A 19388-nucleotide genomic window follows, 5' to 3' on the forward strand; every position below is an offset into this window, starting at 1 on the left:
AGAATAAACACATTGTATCCAATATTCAATTTATTAATATTGCTACTGTTGTTTTGTTTTCTAAAATTGTTTTATGTTAAACACAATAAATTCTCTTTTTTCAGATCAGACCTTGTTAGGCTTTCGACGAAGATATTAACCAGCTAAACTGTGACAAACTTTTTTTCTAATTTATTAGCATATATGATGTACTTTTAATTATCAATGTATCTACAATTACTTATGAACTTTATATTCTTATGCTTTAGACATAATTTTTGCTCTCCGTGTTTGATAATATAGATGTTCGCTACTCGGTTTCAAAATAACAAGCTATCTAAAATACTGTTATAAATTGATAGTATTTAAAAAAATAAATAAATCAAGTAAAAAAAATTCAAGGTCTGTGTGCTTGTTTTCGAGATATAATCCAGTGAAAATGATTCTCTTTAGATTTTTCTTACATTTGACATAAGCACCTGTTTCATTTCAAAAACTAAGAAAAACATAACTATGATGTCATAACATTTTCAAATATGGCTGTAACAACTATATGTAATATTACTATCAAGAGAAAAGAAGAAGTTAGTGGGTAATTTGTTTTTTAATTACACTACATGCATAATATCAGAGAATTCAGACTATTTGGCATTATTCGAAAACAAGAGTAGCGAACATTCGTAAGTATATCAAGTTGTTATACCTGCTCTACTTTCAATAAAATAATAACCAATGCAGATTCTTGCTGTTCATTTACTATCATTTTGCCACTAAATTGAATTCAAGGTTGACAATGATAAAATATATGCATCAATATGGAAAAGCTGAAAAACAAATCTATTAGAAACAAAAAGATTACCTCTACCAGATTTCAACAAAATGATACACACTCTTGTGCAGCGCTCTTCGATATTTCTCTTTGTTACCCACACCGTCAAATGTATCTCTCCTCGTAAGGGTTTTAACTATCTACATAATCAATAGCGTCTACATCATATATCTTCTACAGTCACATTCGGTTTAAAATAAACCATTATATTGTATAGGTGCAGCCATTTTATAAAGATCATGGTATTCAGAACTTAGAGTATGGCTAATACTGATTGGTCGATGTGTGCACCTGTTTATTTTTTATCATTAAAGACTGCATTATACCAAAGGTCAAATAAATTATTTTCATGATCCCTAACAGAACTGTCTTTTCAACGCTAGGATGAGACTCGTGTTTAAAGAAGACTGGAGGGGACAATAAATTCACCAAAAATTTAAACATTTGGATTTTCATAACAACCTTTATTTACTACACTATAAGTTATTACTGTATGATAAATCAACCTAAACAATAAGTTCTTTTTGTTTATATCATTGCAAAAGCTCCAAATTATCTCCCTTTGGTGCAAAAATTGGTTGCATAATTTCATTCAAATAAACAATTGTCAACTATAAGCGATTTCTGTAATTTAGTCCTTTTTTATTTCGATATTACATCTACATGTATGTCTCCTATTAGTTCAACAGAAATCAAGTACCTTAACAAATATGTTTGCTGCTTTCGAAGGCAGATTGTGAGCTTAAATGAACGGTGATTCCTTTTGTAGCTAACCTGGCCCGAAGGGTCAAGTGAGATTTTCCCATCACTTTGCGTCCGTCGTCCGTCGTCGTTAACTTTCACAAAAATCTTCTCCTCTGAAACTACTGGGCCAAATTAAACCAAACTTTAATCTAGTTTAAAAAATGTGTCCGGTGACCCGGCCAACCAACCAAGATGGCCGCCATGGTTAAAAATAGAACATAGGGGTAAATTGCAGTTTTTGGCTTATGACCCTAAATTGGTAATTTTAAGGAAATTTTACTGTTTTTGGTTATTATCTTGAATATTATTATAGATAAAGATAAACTGTAAACAGCAATAATGTTCAGCAAAGTAAGATTTACAAATAAGTCAACATGACCGAAATGGTCAGTTGACCCCTTTAGGAGTGATTGCCCTTTGTAGTAAATTTTTAACCATTTTTCGTAAATCTTAGTTATCTTTTACAAAAATATTCTCCTCTGAAACTACTAGGCCAAATTAATCCAAACTTGGCCACAATCATCATAGGGATATCTAGTTTAAAAAAATGTGTGGTGGTACCCTACCAACCAACCAAGATGGCAGCCATGGCTAAAAATAGAACATTGAGGTAAAATGTAGATTTTGGTTATAACTCTAAAACCAAAGCATTTAGAGCGAATCTGACAGGAATAAATTGTTCATCAGGTCAAGATCTATCTGCCCTGATATTTTCAGACAAATCGGACAACCTGTTGTTGTGTTGATGCCCCTGAATTAGTAATTTTAAGGAATGTTTGCAGTTTTTGCTTATTATCTTGAATATTATTAGAGATAGAGATAAACTGTAAACAGCAATAATGTTCAGCAAAGTACGATCTACAAATAAGTCGATATGTCCAAAATTGTCAGTTAACCAATTAAGGAGTTATTGCCCTTTATAGTCAATTTTTAACCATTTTTTTTAAATTTTAGTATTCTTTTAAAAAATCTTCTCCTCTGAAACAACTGGGCCAAATTTACCCAAACTTGGCCACAATCATCATTTGGATATCTAGTTTTAAAAATGTGTGGCGTGACCCTGCCAACCAATCAAGATGGCCGCCATGGCTAAAAATAGTACATAGGGGCGAAATGTAGATTTTGGCTTATATCTCTGAAACCAAAGCATTTAGAGCAAATCAAACAGGGATAAATTGTTCATCAGGTCAAGATCTATCTGCCCTGAAATTTTCAGACAAAACAGACAACCTGTTGTTGGGTTGCTGCCCAGAATTAGTAATTTTAAGGAAATTTTGCAGTTTTTGATTATTATCTTGAATATTATAATAGATAAAGATAAACACTGTAAACAGCAATAATGTTCAGTAAGTAAGATCTACAAATAAGTCAACATGACCAAAATTGTCAGTTTACCCCTTAAGAAGTTATTGCCCTTTATAGTAATGTTTTAACAATTTTCATAAATTTTTGTAAACTTTTGTAAATTTTTAGAATATATTTTCCACTGTAATTACTGGGCCAAGTTCATTATAGATATAGATAATTGTAGCAACAAGAATGTACAGTAAAGTAAGATCCACAAACACATCACGATCACCAAAACACAATTTCGTCATGAATTTATCTGTGTCCATTGTTTAATATGCACCAAGGTGAGCGACACTGGCTCTTGAGAGCCTCTAGTTTATTTCTACAAACGTTTTGAGTCATGGCAAAACACGTACGTCATATAAATAAAAGCTAATTCCATGCAAAAGATAATTTCATTACTTGTTCACTTCAAATTCGAATAATATCTTATTAAAGTAGCACACTACAAAGATTTATAACTCCAATTCCCTAGTTTTAAAATGCTGCAACTTTCTTTATGATGCTTGAACATTTATAAAAGTTGAATTAATGGATAGCTATATGTTACAGATTACTCTTTCAAATAAATGCAATTTTAGTATTGAAAAATTATGTAATCATTTATAATGTTATAATTCTATTGAAATTAACAACTTCATGGATACCCCAAGAGTGTTGATTTTATTATATGTAGTTTTTAGAGCCATTATCTACAAAAGAGTGTCTGAGATTTCGGATATGTATAGAATGTATAGATCTCATTTTACACCTAATCAAACATTTTCTACTACTTTTATGTGGTAAGAATGTTTACACTAATTAAAGATTTATGAGATCAAGAAATACGATAGCGATAATTTGAGACACCTCTTTATAGCTCCTGCTGTTGTGATTAAGATTGCGTTAACTTTCCTGTATTGTTATATAGATGATAGAGCTTAATTCATTCAAGTGAACTGAATAATATTTGGCCATTAATTCCATAATAATTGATTACATAATGATTGCATAACAAACATATTGCATTCATTTGAAAAATTATTCTTGTATCTATCTATATATACCTCTTTATAAATTTATATGCATTATGATCAAGTAGTTAGCAAACAGATGTCACAATCGTAAGCTACGACAGTTTGAATATTGACTAATTTAATCATTAAAAGTACATGTATTAAGATAAAAATATAAAAATATTTCCAATTCAGTGCATTAATATATCTCCAAAGTTTGATTTAAATTTTTAAATCATCCATCCATTAACATTTTCTTCATGCATTCTTTTCTCTTCCTGCTTTTACTGATAACAAAGAAATTTAAAAAAAAATAATGAAAAACCCCACATCAAACGAACGAACGATCAGCTAAAACAAATCATATCAATCAAAATTGTACACAAAATGTAAACTTTATCATGTTCATTACAAACTTGAACAATATAACGATTTATCGTGGCAAAGAAAATAATATATTTGTGAAATCTTTCTGTAACTCAGAATACATATATATATACTAGACATGCAATTAGAAGGTGGCATGGGATTGTTATATACACATTTGAAAAGGAAAGAACCAATCACCCTTCTGTCGCACTTTTGTGATGATTGCTTTCCTCATAGTTCGTACTGATTGACTTTCTCATCAATGACGAAAAATGAAATACAAGAGTACATACTGACCAAGTTATTATATCAAACAAATGTCACAAACGTACATCTAGACAGTTTCAATACTGACTAATTAAATCATTAAGTACAAAATATAAATATACAAATATTTTCAATTCAAAGCACTAATATGTGTTCAAAGTTTGTTTTAAGTTTTAAAATCATCCAACCATTATCCATTTTTTGTTCATGCATTGTTTTCTGTACCCTCTTTTACTGATAGCAAAGGAATTGAAAAAAACATGATGAAAAACAAAACAAAACAAAAAAACAACAAACGAACGACCGAGCAACACATTAGCATTAGTAGTAAACATTACACCCAGAATATTAGCAATAGATTATCCGCTTTTCCACCAAAACATACAAAACCCAACCAATGTGGAAAAAGGTTACATTTTTACCAACACAACATATAGGACTCGGAGATGCGATGAGGACGCTGAAGTGAGATGGTCACTCTGAAGTGCGATGGTCACGCTGAAGTGCGATGAGGACGCTGAAGTGAGATGGTCACGCTAAAGTGCGATGATCACACTGAAGTGTGATGTTTTACACCGAAGTGCGATGGTCCGTACGCTGAAGTTCAATGGTCTGTGTGACGCATGATCACTAGTTTAACCTCCTTTCTACAGACGTTTACTTATCTTTATAAGTAGATTTTTAATATTTAAAAAAACATTTACATTCATTATTGTCTATTGTTGTCCTTTATTCAGTTATATTCTAAATGAGAGATCGTACTCTTCGATTTCCTACATGTGGACATAATTCTGGATTATCATGTTATCTAGGCATATACGTTGTACCTCTTATGAATCCCTCGTTTATAACATTTTAATGAAGAGAGTTCGTCTGCAGACCCAAATATATTGAAAGAATGTTACGCACCATCGTACGATAAACAGAACCTTTTGTAGATTACCTCAATCCACCAAAAAATACTGTTCGTTTCGCGTAGTTTTTAAAGTTATAAGACCATTATCATATCTGTTACTGCTAGCAATCCTTTTTTATTTAGTTTTTCATTGTCATTTCGCTAATATAATTAGTTTCTTTTGTAACCTATTCTACCATCGAACTGTAACTTTTCTTCAGCTGACCTTGACTGCGTGTATTAATGTCTTTTCGTTTAATCTACGTTGACTACATGTATAGGGTTACGTGGTTGATTTCTTACTCATCATGTTTAAACCCGCCGCAATTTTGCGCCTGTCCCAAGACAGGAGCATCTGGCTTTTTTGTGGTCGTGTGTGTTTTTAAAGTTTAGTTCATTTTTATGTTAAGGAGTTTAGTATGACGTTCAATTTCATTGAACTAGTACACATTTTAGTTTAAGGACCAGCTGAAGACCGCCTTCAGGTGTGTTTTTTTTTTCTCGCAGTTTTGAAGGCCATTTGGTGGACTGCGGTTGTTTTTTGTTACTCTTTGATTGAGATGTTGTCTCTTTGACACACTCCCCATGTCAGTCTCTATATAACATTGATCTATACATCGATAAGAAAAACTTAGCAAATGAGGTTTGTGTAGACCATCGCACTTCAGCTTAGCTATCATCGCACTTCGGCGTGATCAAAAACGCACTTCAGCGTCAAACCATCGGACCTCAGCGTAAAAGAGGGACGAAAGATACCAGAGGGACAGTCAAACTCATAAATCGAAAATAAACTGACAACGCCATGACTAAAAATGAAAAAGACAATTAGACAAATAATAGTACACATGACACAACATAGAAAACTAAAGAATAAGCAACATGAACCCCACCAAAAACTAGGGGTGATCTCAGGTGCTCCGGAAGGATAAGCAGATCCTGCTCCACATGTGGCACCCGTCGTTCTGCTTATGTGATAACAAATCCAGTAAATAGTCTAATTTAGTAGGTCACATTCATGAAAGGGAAGGGGGTTGTAGTTACGAAGTAAGGAACATATCCGATATCATTTGTGAAACGGTTATTAAAAACGGTCAACCAACTCGTGATGGCGTCCGTAAAATTTACGAAGGGATGATTTCAACCTCACCATTTGGAACCATTTGGAACGCTTGGTTTAATAGCTTCTTTGTGAGCAGCAACCCTCTATCAAGAAAATCATCACTTACCCTTCCGGAGCTCTCAGATTAACCCCAAATTTTTTGATTGGGTTCGTATTGCTCAGTGTCTAGTTTTATATGGTGTTCCTAGTGTATTTGTCTATTTGTCGTTTTAATTTTTAGCCATGGCGTTGTCAGTTATTTTTTCGATTTAGGAATTCCTCATGTATTTTTTGCCCCTCTTTTATCTCATTGACAATACTACCAAATTTTATTTTATATTGATTATCGTTTGATGTTATAGAAAATCACAACGGAAAAGGAAAATTTGGTGTAAAACCGATCATGTAATAGACATTAACCAGATTGAAATAGACAACAGCATATGATAACATGGAAGCGGAACAAACTATGAAAATAAACTGAAACACAAAGTAGTCTTTAGAAAACAAAAGTATCTGCAAATTCAATTTGAGGTGTTATTGACGGTAGTGAACTATTGTTTCAGACTGGATACCTCATTCAATATGTAAGTTTAAAACAAAAAAATATTAATAAGTATTTTCCTTCATAACATTTGGTTTTTACCAGATATTAAAATGATTTATAAGGTAAAGGTTATCATTTTTTAGATTGAAAACTTGGTTTTTGAAGTTTTGTTTATAGAACGTCGATTTGGAAATTTTTTGGAGAGATGAATAGTTATGATGAAGGTTTATAATAAAAATAAAAAACAAACCGACTACAATTCCTTCTTTTGTATGATGACTCAAATATATTGATCTTATGTTTCCAGTGCCATTTAAGATCTTATTATAATTTGGTTTCTTGCTTATATTTTCAGTTACGTGTTAAACTATCACATAACTTTTATATATGTCGACTTTTGAAATGCAAACATGTCTAGCATTGTTTACGATAGAAAGAGTGCTGTTTCACTTGAATAAAGATTCAACACATTTCTAAAATAGTTAATTTCGATTTCGAATGTCTATTTATATGCATAACATGTAATTGTATGATTGGTTGTATGTTTGTGATGTGATTGTTTAAAAAAAGGCCTAAATCAATGCGTCATGTATAAATGACTATATAAACTGCTGTTATTAGAAAATAAACGTTTCAAATTTAATCAGTAAAAGCGACAATAATGAAGTCATTGATTCTCACCATGACAGCTCTTTTGGGAATGTTCTTTGTTCCAGCCATTGAAAGTAAGTTTTTGATGTTTAAATTTATATCAGAGCTACACCATGTGGAATACTTTATCTAAATTAAGGTGGTACCCAACACTTTAACTAAAATTAATTTGGCTCGTTTAATTTTCATAAAATTTTGACAAAGCATTTACTTTGACCCTTTTACAAAACTATAAAAATTTCAAAAAATTTGAACCAACCGTTTTATCAGAAAAAATACACTGGTTATATAGCAATTTGACAAACACCAATTTTGATCATTGAGAAGCTTAATAGTCCTTTTGCAACACAATGTAATTAAAACGTTTAGCTGACTTTACAGAGTTATCTCCCTGTAGTGTTGGGTACCACCTTAAACTCAACGTATCAAACTTTTTTTCTTCAATTTTTATTGCTGGTCACAACGAAGGAAAAGACTATTATTTGATTTTGTGCGTGGATCAATAAACAAACGTGGGCAGTGGTTTAAGAAGTAACTACTGTAATAACTAGCCAGTCAACACCCATCGTGTAGAACGCATTATGCGGGGTGTCTGCTATGATTGACACGGCGTGGAGGTTTCGAAGCGGAGAAAAACGGTATAAGTTATTTCAAGTATCGAAACTTCTTTTTTGAGAACTGTTAGTGCCAAATAATGTATTGCACGGAAGATGATATCATATGATATGCTTAAAAATAAGCATTCATTACTTCACATTGATTAACATAAAAATACTTTTAGTGAAAAGAAAAAGATGTCGCCAAAGACCAACTGTTGGTAAGTAATCACTATGTCTACTTTTTGTTTATCCAATATTGTCAATATATCAAAACTAGAAACTGTCATACAAATCTGAGAGTTATGATTAGCTAGCTACAAAATAATGTTTAACTCAGCAGCTTGTCAAAAAATTTCGGGACTTGAGATGTTGTTCGGTTTTGGCAGGTATTCGGTTTCATCCGGTTAACCATGAATAAAATGTGATATTATTGGTCTTCGGAACAAGTTTGTATTAGACAGGTTTCCGGTTTATTCAGGGTTCGGTTTAATCAGGTTTCACTGTAGTTGCTATGTTTCCGTTCCATTGTTTGAATAAGTCGAGTATAAATTGATAGAAGTTTTTAACGACCAGGCTTTAAGTCGAGTGTTTGATTGGGGATCTATATTGTGATTTTTGATAATACGTTTTTAATGTGTAATATGCTGATGACTTCATATAACATAGTTCACCTATATATATATTTAAATTTAGAACACTTGTTAAGTTATACAAACAAGATTATGATATATTTCCTTCAAATATAATTTTCCAAAACTTTGACTTTTTGAGACTTTAAAATAAACCCCAGGAAAACCTAGAAATATTGTTTTTTAATTCGGTCTCAAAATAGTCACTGTAAAGGTTAATTAATAAGTCTAATAAAATTACACTGATCGCAAAACTAATCCAAATCATAATCAATGATATGGTTATTCAAAAATACGTTTTCAACTTTTCATTTGGCAGGAATTACAATTTTATTTTGGCATATCTTGCAAGACTTCGATTCACTAATTTCAGATTTACATTGTCCACAGCATAAAATGTTCCCAATTTAAGGAATACAAAACACGCTTTATGTTGTTTTGTTGTTGTTAATTGAGAAACCATGTCGTAATTGCTTGGTCAGTGAACGATTCCGTGGGGGGGGGGGGGGGGGCGAACAGATCGTACACTTCGTAATAAATATAGCATTGTTTTAAAGTATATAATCATCATTTTTTTCCCTTGCTACACTATTTCATCCTCTGTATATCATAACTGAATAGTGAATAAGTGGACATTTCAATCTAATGCATCGTAAATTATGTATATATAATAATATATAGGTACAAACCGTTCGTGTACATTAACGCCAACATTTGTCATTTTAAAATGAAAATAAATGTTGCAAAATAATGCTCTAGAACTTTTAACGATAATTGGTTTGAATAATGTAACTAAAATTTTTTTAAGACACTTTATAAAAATCATTTTTTCATGAGATTTGAAATTTGTAATTTTCATGAGATTACATTTTTTGATTTCACGAGGATATTAAGAAAAATGATAATAAGTTTGTGTAAAAGATAATTTAAGGTAGCACAATACAAAGATGTTATACCTCCAATTCCCCAGTTTTAAATTGCTGTAACTTTCTTTATTATGCTTGAAATTTATAAAAGTGGTATTTATGGATAGCTAACAGATTACTCTTAGTATTATACAACAATTATGTAATCAATTATCATATTAAGTGTGTCTAAAAACATTTACAAGAAATTGCCACTTTCAATTGAAATTAGCTATTTCATGAAACTCCCGAGAAATCTTATTTTATTATATATTGTTCCTTAAGCCATTATCTACAAAACGGTGTCTCAGAGTTTGGATAGAATGTATAGATCAAGCTTTACACATAATCAAATATTATCTACTTTTATGTGGTAAGGATGTTGATACTAATTAGAGATTTATGAGAGAATGGAATACGATATCGATAATTTTAGACACCCTTGTGTAGGTACTGATGGTTGATTAAGATTTTGTTAAAACTTCTTGTGTAGTTATAGGTATGAAAGAGCTAAATTCATTCAAATAAACTGATCAAGATGTTGCCATTAATTGCATAATAATTGATTACATAATGCTATAATTAACTGTTGATCATTATGTCATCAATTATTATGCAACTAATGGCAACATCTTGGTCAGTTCATTTGAATGAATTTAGCTCTTTCATACCTATAAGTACACAAGAAACTTGATTGCATAACAAAAATTAAGCATTCATTTAAAAGATCTTTTATCTATCTAAATATACCACTTTTATTAATTTATATGAAAAAAGTAACCAGCAATTTAAAGGTTGGAGAATGGAAGTACAAAAATTTTGTATTGTGCTACCTTAATTGATCAACAGTTAATTATAGCATTAGCATTAATTTTGCTTGTTTTAGAAAAAGAAATCATATTTCAATCTTATTCTAAAAACCTAATATTAGAATCGCTGACCTTTAGCATTTTTCAAGTTGACTTTTGATATCAAAAATGAAAAATAATCTAACGTGGAGGATTTTTCATTTTGATTTTTAATATAGAAAAATGAAAAATCCTCTAACGTGGAGCATTTTTCAATTTCACTTTTTATCTTGAAAATGAAACTGCTCAATAGAGAAAAACAAAACAAGTGATGAATTGCCATTTAACTTCGCTATTGTTCTTTTAAGAACGAGCAGGTTTTTGTCTGTGTGTAGTTTGGTTAAGTATAATGCCATATCTTTGTCTTTTTTGGGATTTTAAAGAAGTTTATGCCACTTTTTATATTAGATATGGTGATGGTAAACTAGAGTGAGTGTGTGTGCTTGTGTGTGTTTTATTTTTGATTTGATATGATTTCTTTTTCTAAAACAAGCAAAATTAATGCTAATGCTATAATTAACTGTTGATCAATTAAGGTAACACAATACAAAATTTTTGTACTTCCATTCTCCAACCTTTAAATTGCTGGTTACTTTTTTCATATAAATTAATAAAAGTGGTATATTTAGATAGATAAAAGATCTTTTAAATGAATGCTTAATTTTTGTTATGTAATCAAGTTTCTTGTGTACTTATAGGTATGAAAGAGCTAAATTCATTCAAATGAACTGACCAAGATGTTGCCATTAGTTGCATAATAATTGATTACATACTGATCAATAGTTAATTATAGCATTATGTAATCAATTATTATGCAACTAATGGCAACATCTTTATCAGTTCATTTGAATGAATTTAGCTCTTTCATACCTATAACTACACAAGAAGTTTTAACAAAATCTTAATCAACCATCAGTAGCTACACAAGGGTGTCTAAAATTATCGATATCGTATTCCATTCTCTCATAAATCTCTAATTAGTATCAACATCCTTACCACATAAAAGTAGATAATATTTGATTATGTGTAAAACTTGATCTATACATTCTGTCCAAACTCTGAGACACCGTTTTGTAGATAATGGCTTAAGGAACAACATATAATAAAATAAGATTTCTCGGGAGTTTCATGAAATAGCTAATTTCAATTGAAAATGGCAATTTCTTGTAAAATTTTGTAGACACACTTAATATTATAATTGATTACATAATTGTTGTATAATACTAAGAGTAATCTGTTAGCTATCCATAAGTACCACTTTTATAAATTTTAAGCATAATAAAGAAAGTTACAGCAATTTAAAACTGGGGAATTGGAGGTATAACATCTTTATATTGTGCTACTTTAAGTTATCTTTTGTTGTTGTTATTTTGTGTTAGTTAAAAAAAAAGGATAAAAACTTTTAGGACAAGATGCATGTTCTGAAAATCCATGTGAGAATAGTGGAGTATGTACCAATACTGCAACGGGATTTTCGTGTGCTTGTACTGACCTGTGGACTGGACCTACATGCTCAAGTAAGCAGTTTTATAACCTAAATTTGTACTAAACAGATTGTTATACTAAACATTTGCATAGTTCCAATTGGACAGAAGACCACATATAATATTACAACAAACTGCAAATACTGTGTTCATTAAAAGTATGTATGCGGTCTTTGCCATATATCACCTTATTTATAGGTATTTATAGAACCAATGTGTGAATGGGAAGTAAAAATCAGAAGATGTGGTTTGTGTGCCAATGAAACAACTCTCCAACATGTCCAACGGAGTCCCAATGTGTAAAAGTATAAATAGCTAGTACCGCTATAAAATTCGTTTACTTGAACAAATTGGTACGTTACACTAATAACATCAATGTTTATAAAAGAAAACAACACAAATGCTGAATTGTAATTAAACTTCACTATTTTTCGTTTAAGAACGATATGGATTTCGTCTGTGTGTAGTTTGGTTAAGCATCATGCGACCTTATTTTTTTTTTAATGAAAAACAACAATTAATCTGATTGAAATTAAAGTATATTTGTCTTGTTTGTATTTGACTGAAGTTTATGGGATTTTTCTCGTGGGATTTTGTCTGATGCTTGGTCCGTTTCTGTGTGTGTTAGTTACATTGTAGTGTAGTGTCGTTGTTCTCCTCTTATATTTATGCGTTTCCGTCAGTTTTAGTTTGTTACCCCGATTTTGTTTTTTGTCCATGGATTTATGAGTTTGAACAGCGGTATACTACTGTTGCCTTTATTTATGCTACTTTTCATATTAAATATAGGGAAGGAAAGATAGTGAATGTGTGTGTGTTTTATTTTTGTTTGTTAAAGTGTGTATTTGGTGGGTGGTTGTTTGTTGGTGTGCGTGTGTGTTTAAATGCGTTTGTGTGCATTTTATAGAATTTAAAAGAGAGAGAGAGAGAGGTGATAAGGTGAGCTTTAACAAAAAAATGATTTTTTTTTTTGTGTTAGTTAAAATATAAGGATAAGAATTAAAACTTTTAGGACAAGATGCATGTTCTGGAAATCCTTGTGAGAATAGTGGAGTATGTACCAATACTGCAACGGGATTTTACTGTGCTTGTACTGACCTGTGGACTGGACCTACATGCTCAAGTAAGCAGTTTTATTTTCTAAATTTGTACTATACAGATTGTCATGCTCATCATTTGCTTAGTTCCAATAAGACAAAAGACCACATATATTATTACACCAAACTGCAAATGCTGTGTTCATTAAAAGTATTTGTGCAGTCTTTGCCATATATCACCTTACTTATAGATATTTTTAGAAACAATGTATGGATGCGAAGTACAAATCAGAAGATGTGGTATGTGTGCCAATGAGACAACTCTCCATCGGAGTCCCAATGTGTACAAAGTATAAATAGCTAATACCACTATAAAATTCGTTTACTTGAACAAACTGGTACGTTACACTAATTACATCAATGGTTATAAAAAAAAACGACGAAAATGATGAATTTTGATTTAACTTCGCTATTTTTTGTTTAAAAACGATATGGATTTCGTCTGTGTGCAGTTTGGAAAAGCATCAATCCCCTTATTTTTTAAAAAAAAATTGATGAAAAAACACAATAAAGCTGATTGTCTTGTTTGTGATTTTAATTAAGTTGATGATACTTTTTATACTAAATATAGGGAAGTAAAGATAAAGTGAGTGTGTGTGTGGTTTTTGTTTGTTTGTTTGTTTGTTTGTTTGTTTGTTAAAGTGTGTATTTGGTGGGTGGTTGTTTGTTGGTATGCGTGTGTGTTTATGTGTGTTTCTGTGCATGTTTGAAAGAGAGAGAGAGATGGTGATAAGGAGAGACGCATCATCAAAATAATATGTTGTTCTTTTGTGTTAGTTAAAATAAAAGAATTAAAACTTTTAGGACAAGATGCATGTTCTGGTAATCCATGTGAGAATAGTGGAGTATGTACCAATACTGCAACGGGATTTTCATGTGCTTGTACTGACCAGTGGACTGGACCTACATGCTCAAGTAAGCAGTTTTATTTTCTAAATTTGTACTTACCTTATCATTCGTATAGTTCCAATAAGACAAAAGACCACATATGATATTACACCAAACTGTAAATGCTGTGTTCATTTTAAGTATTTGTGCAGTCTTTGCCATATATCACTTTACGTATAGATATATATATATAAACAATGTGTGAATGGGAAGTAGAAATCAGAAGATGTGGTTTGTGTGCCAATGAGACAACTCTCCATCGGAGTCCTAAGGTGTACACAGTATAAAATGCTGATACCGCTATAAAATTCGTTTACTGGAACAAACTGGTACGTTACACTAATAACATCAATGTTTATAAAAGAAAACAACACAACTGCTGAATTGTTATTCAACTTCGCTATTTTTCGTTTAAGAACGATATGGATTTCGTCTGTGTGCAGTTTGGTAAAGCATCATGCACCTTATTTTTTTATGAAAAAAACAATAAATCTGATTGAAAAAAATAGAGTATATTTGTCTTGTTTGTGATTTTAATTAAGTTGATGCTACTTTTTATATTAAATATAGGGAACGAAAGATAAAGTGAGTGTGTGTGTGGTTTTTTGTTTGTTTGTTTGTTAAAGTGTGTATTTGGTGGGTGGTTGTTGGTTGGTGTGCGTGTGTGTTTATGTGTGTTAGTGTGCATGTTTGAGAGAGAGAGAGAGAGAGAGATGGTGACAAGGAGAGACGCATCATAAAAAATTATGTTGTTCTGTTGTGTTAGTTAAAATAAAAGAATTAAAACTTTCAGGACAAGATGCATGTTCTGGTAATCCATGTGAGAATAGTGGAGTATGTACCAATACTGCAACGGGATTTTCGTGTGCTTGTACTGGCCAGTGGACTGGACCTACATGCTCAAGTAAGCAGTTTTGTTTTCTCAATTAGTACTAAACAGATTGGTATACTAAACATTTGCATAGTTTCATTAAGACAAAAGACCACATATGATATTAAATTAGAATGCAAATGCTGCGTTCATCAACATTATGTTTGCGGTCTTTGCCATATTTCACCTTACTTATCATGCTTATAGGTATTTTTGTTATTTTACTTTTGCTTGAAAAAAACTTCATACCAATGTATTGTTTGCTATAAAAAGAACTGATAACGTCAAAATTGATGAACTAGTAAATGTTGAAAAGTGTTCGTACGTTGTTCGAGATGCACAAAGACCTAAATCATGCAACGTACTTTAATTATTTTTAAGTACTGAAAACCTCTTAAATTTGTCAGCAATTATTGAATTAAAAGATAATGGCAAAAAAAAAACAAATTCATTTGCAAAAACTGTTAATAAGATACATAAACATCAAGATCTATTTATTTATCATGTTTGTTGCTATTTATAACTGTTGTGTTTTAAAATAATAAATTCTTCAAATTATTTCAGATGTAGCAAGTTTTTGTAACCCAAGTCCTTGTAGGAATGGAGGCACATGTTTTGTTTTTTTTCAACACGGAGACATGTCGCTGTCACAGCGGTTGGAAGGGCCCCCATTGTGAAAGTAAGTACGAATACATCAATCATACATTGTTCAATTTGAATGTGAGCTACCAAATGTTACTCTTGAAAAAAAATTTTATTTAGAATAAAAGAAATATTATTGTATGTTGAAGTTCGATAATCGGACCAAATAATCAGTTAAATCTCTAAACTTTTCAATTTGTTGAAATCTTATTTATTAGAGTAAATATTTGTATCCTTTCATTTCTTACTATTGTTCCCAAACACTACAATGATAACATATAGGAGTTATTTCCCTTGAAATTGATTAATCTGAGGTTTATAGAGAAACCTTGGTCCATATTAAAACCAACATGTCCTTTTGTAAAATGTTGGTTGACATCTGACCATGATTACCTTTCAGATATACAACCGGAAGTGACATTGAGTAAATCTTCCAGCAGATGCCGTATTTGTACTACATTCATGGAAATGCACCTTTAAAAATAAAATTGAGAATAGAAAAAGGGAATGTGTCAAAGAGATAAAAACCCAACAATAAAGACAGAGAACAGCCGAACGGGGCACATTAGATATTAAAACATAAACCTATCATTGAAGCCCGATAATGACATAAGATAAACTGGATGTATCTAATTATCTCCCTTATTACATGCATAACGTATGTGGAAACCAGATATGTTTGGAATCATTGTACAAACACAAATCCTTTTAAACCAACCGGTAATTGACAATTATCTCCCTTAATTTAGGCAAAATAATTTGGTTAACCAACATACTAGACTTATAGTGACATTTACGGAAGTATCTCCCTTGTTTCACAAATAATCAAAAAAAAGTATATTATTATTATTATTATTATTATTTTCATTATTATTAGTAGTAGTAGTAGTCTTATCATTATTATTATTATAACTAACCAAATTTCTTTTACACGTAGATGTTGATCCATGCGCACCAAACCCGTGTTTACAAAATCAAATCTGCTATGATGTTAATGGTCGCCCAGAGTGTAGAAATTAATAGAAACATATAGGTGAGTCACCAATTCGATAAAAAGCTACGTTATATATATTTAAAATGCAGATTTTCGTCTCCACATCGTTTAATAACAAAAAAGTAATAACACGAATATACCGAACTCCCCGGAAAATTCAAAACGGAAAGTCACTTATCAAACTGCAAAACCGAAAGCCCAAACACATCAAACGAATGGATAACAACTGTCAAATTCCTGACTTGATATAGGCGTTTTCTTTTGTACAATTATAATGGTAAGAATGATGAGAATATGTTCTTATTTTACAAATGTAATTTTTTATAAAAATATTTTGAATAATGATCTTCTACATTCTTATCCAGTTTATTTTGGGGTTCGTGTTGTTCTTATTTTTTTTTTAAGTTGTGTTGTATGTATTGGTGGGTTTGTCTTTTTGTTTTGTTCATACATTTTGTCATGTCGTTGTAAATAGAAATAAAACGATGTGGTATGAGTGTCAACGAGACAACTAACAATCCTAGTCATGATATGCCAAAACAATTATCGCTGAAAGTACGGCCTTTAACATAGAGCATTATCTAAGTTTATTTTCGACTGATGAGTCAGAATTACCGTTACATTTCGCCTCCCTTTAGCTGCAATCCAGACCTCGTATGATCAATTGGATAAAACTATGGTTATCTATTAAAATTGAATCATTCGAATTATGAAAGATAGCTGCTTTACAAATCAAAACATAAACATGTCAAAAGTAAAATAACAAAAAGTCCGAGAAAAATTCAAAACGGATGGTTCGTATTCAAATTTCAAAATCAAAAGCTCAAACACATGAAACGAACGGATAACAACTGTCATATTTCTGACTTGGTAGAAAGACATAGGAGATTATAATAAGGTATGACCTCGTGTAGTTGAATTTTACATCATTTCAATAATATCAGTAAAGGTTGCTTTGAAAAGAAAATTCTTGTTTCTGACGTCATTCACCAACCAGAGATATTCTATTTGATCGGGCACTACTGTTATTCTCTGTAAGAAACGCATTCGGAAACGTACGCAAGTATACGCATGTATAAATTGAATGCATGTATTAAACGCATTGTTATCCATTATTCAATTTATTTGTATTGCTTATTTTGGTTTGTTTAAAAAAAATTGTTTATGTTAAATGTTATCAATTCTCTTTTTCAGATTAAACGTTTTGAAGCGTTCTACGATGAGATTTAGCAGTTAAACTGTCAAGAACTATATAGGCATATATTATGTACTTTTAACTCTTCACCTTTCTACAATTCCCTTATACTTTATATTCTTGTGCTTTATATATATTAACACAAATGACTTTAATTTGCTTTCCTTATTTGACATGTTATCAAATGATATCAAGTTATTACACTTTTTCTACTTCCAATAAAATTCCAACTAATGCACAGACTTGGTGTTGAGTCAGTTTTATTTTGCCAATGATTTTGATTAAAATTGCCAATGTTAAAATGTATTCATCAATACAGAAAAGCTTAAAGCAAATGTAATACAAACAGGAAGATTCATCGATACCAAATTTTACTTAAATCATACACACTTTTGTACATCTCTCTTCAATGCATTATAATTAATTATTAATTATAAATAATTGAACAGTTATTGATTGTAATCACCCAAGATACAATTATTCTAATAAAGCTGACAATGGTTATAGGGAATATGTCAAAACGACAACCCGACCAAATAGCATTTAAATAAGTTCTTTGACTGATTAAAATGTCAGAGGTCTTCGGTTTTCGTGTTGATTAGCCTTTGGCTTTTTATGATGTGTATTGTATAATGTTATTTGTCTATTTTGACTTTTTTCATGTTTTGCTATGGCTTTGTCCGTTTATGTTTGACTTACATGTACGAGCTTCAATGTCCCTTGGTATCGTGTGTCTCCTCTATAAAACTAATCATAACAGTAAGTACGATCAGATATTCTTTTTGAAATAAGTCAACAATTGAACATATATACACATGGAAAAAAGTATTGCAACACCTTGATTTTTTAAAAATTGAAAAATCAGTCTCTTATTTTGGATGGAATATGATAAAATATTTGTAAAATAATATCGAAACGTAGTTAATGATAACATTGGCTTTAAAACGAACAAAAAATGTATGAAAAAAAAGGTTTTATCGAACCAAAATTTTTATAACAAAATGAAGTGTTTTTTGTACAAAAAAATGCATTTTACAAGTTTTACTGTAGTCGAACTTTACAATGTCAGACATTTCAAAATTAATCTTTAGATGATTGTTCACATCATGGTTGGTCGATATACGCCAAATAATGAGTACTTTGTGCGCAGCTTCCATTCAAACGGATAACCGCATCTTAATGTCTTCTGATTCCTGCCATAAGTCGACTCATTTGTTGCTAAGCTAGCAGCAACCATTCTTGACACAAGGTATTGTTTATTTCATGACCTGTTTGAACTGGGGTGTCCTTTCGTGCACTTTACGCCCATCAGTGTCCCATATATGCTCAATATGGTTCAAATTCGGGCTACGAAAGGGCCAAGGAAGATAAACCGAATTCCATTGGAACAATGGATCTTCCTCCACAACGTTAATTTCCAACTTTGGCGAGCTCTGCACAATATTGGATACGGGCATCTGTGTGTCTGTTCGTAGGCAAAGGTCCCCGAAATGGTATTATCGCACGATAAC

At 31.3% G+C, this 19388-nt stretch overlaps 2 protein-coding genes across 5 annotated transcripts in view; both read left to right on the forward strand.

Annotated features, from left to right (window-relative positions):
* LOC139495749 (neurogenic locus notch homolog protein 1-like) overlaps nt 1–18117 on the forward strand; it is a 58757-nt gene extending 40640 nt beyond the window's left edge. For 3 of the 4 annotated variants that reach the window (XM_071284121.1, XM_071284122.1, XM_071284119.1), the window contains one exon: nt 105–716. The gene's annotated coding sequence lies outside the window, so the exon portion shown is untranslated. Of the gene's footprint in view, nt 1–104; nt 717–18072 lie in introns of those variants that run through there. The other variant, XR_011657445.1, reaches the window with a different exon arrangement.
* Nucleotides 7664–18008, forward strand: LOC139495750 (adhesive plaque matrix protein 2-like). Its single transcript, XM_071284123.1, has 9 exons — nt 7664–7799; nt 8507–8542; nt 12113–12223; nt 13203–13313; nt 14092–14202; nt 14969–15079; nt 15611–15725; nt 16626–16721; nt 17877–18008. Exons 1-7 carry the CDS (start codon nt 7736–7738, stop codon nt 15721–15723), a joined length of 657 nt encoding a protein of 218 aa, XP_071140224.1. The 5' UTR covers nt 7664–7735; the 3' UTR covers nt 15724–15725; nt 16626–16721; nt 17877–18008.
* Nucleotides 18118–19388: the final 1271 nt, after the last annotated feature.

This window comes from Mytilus edulis, chromosome 11, assembly GCF_963676685.1.
Source record: "Mytilus edulis chromosome 11, xbMytEdul2.2, whole genome shotgun sequence".
Lineage (NCBI taxonomy): Eukaryota > Metazoa > Mollusca > Bivalvia > Mytilida > Mytilidae > Mytilus > Mytilus edulis.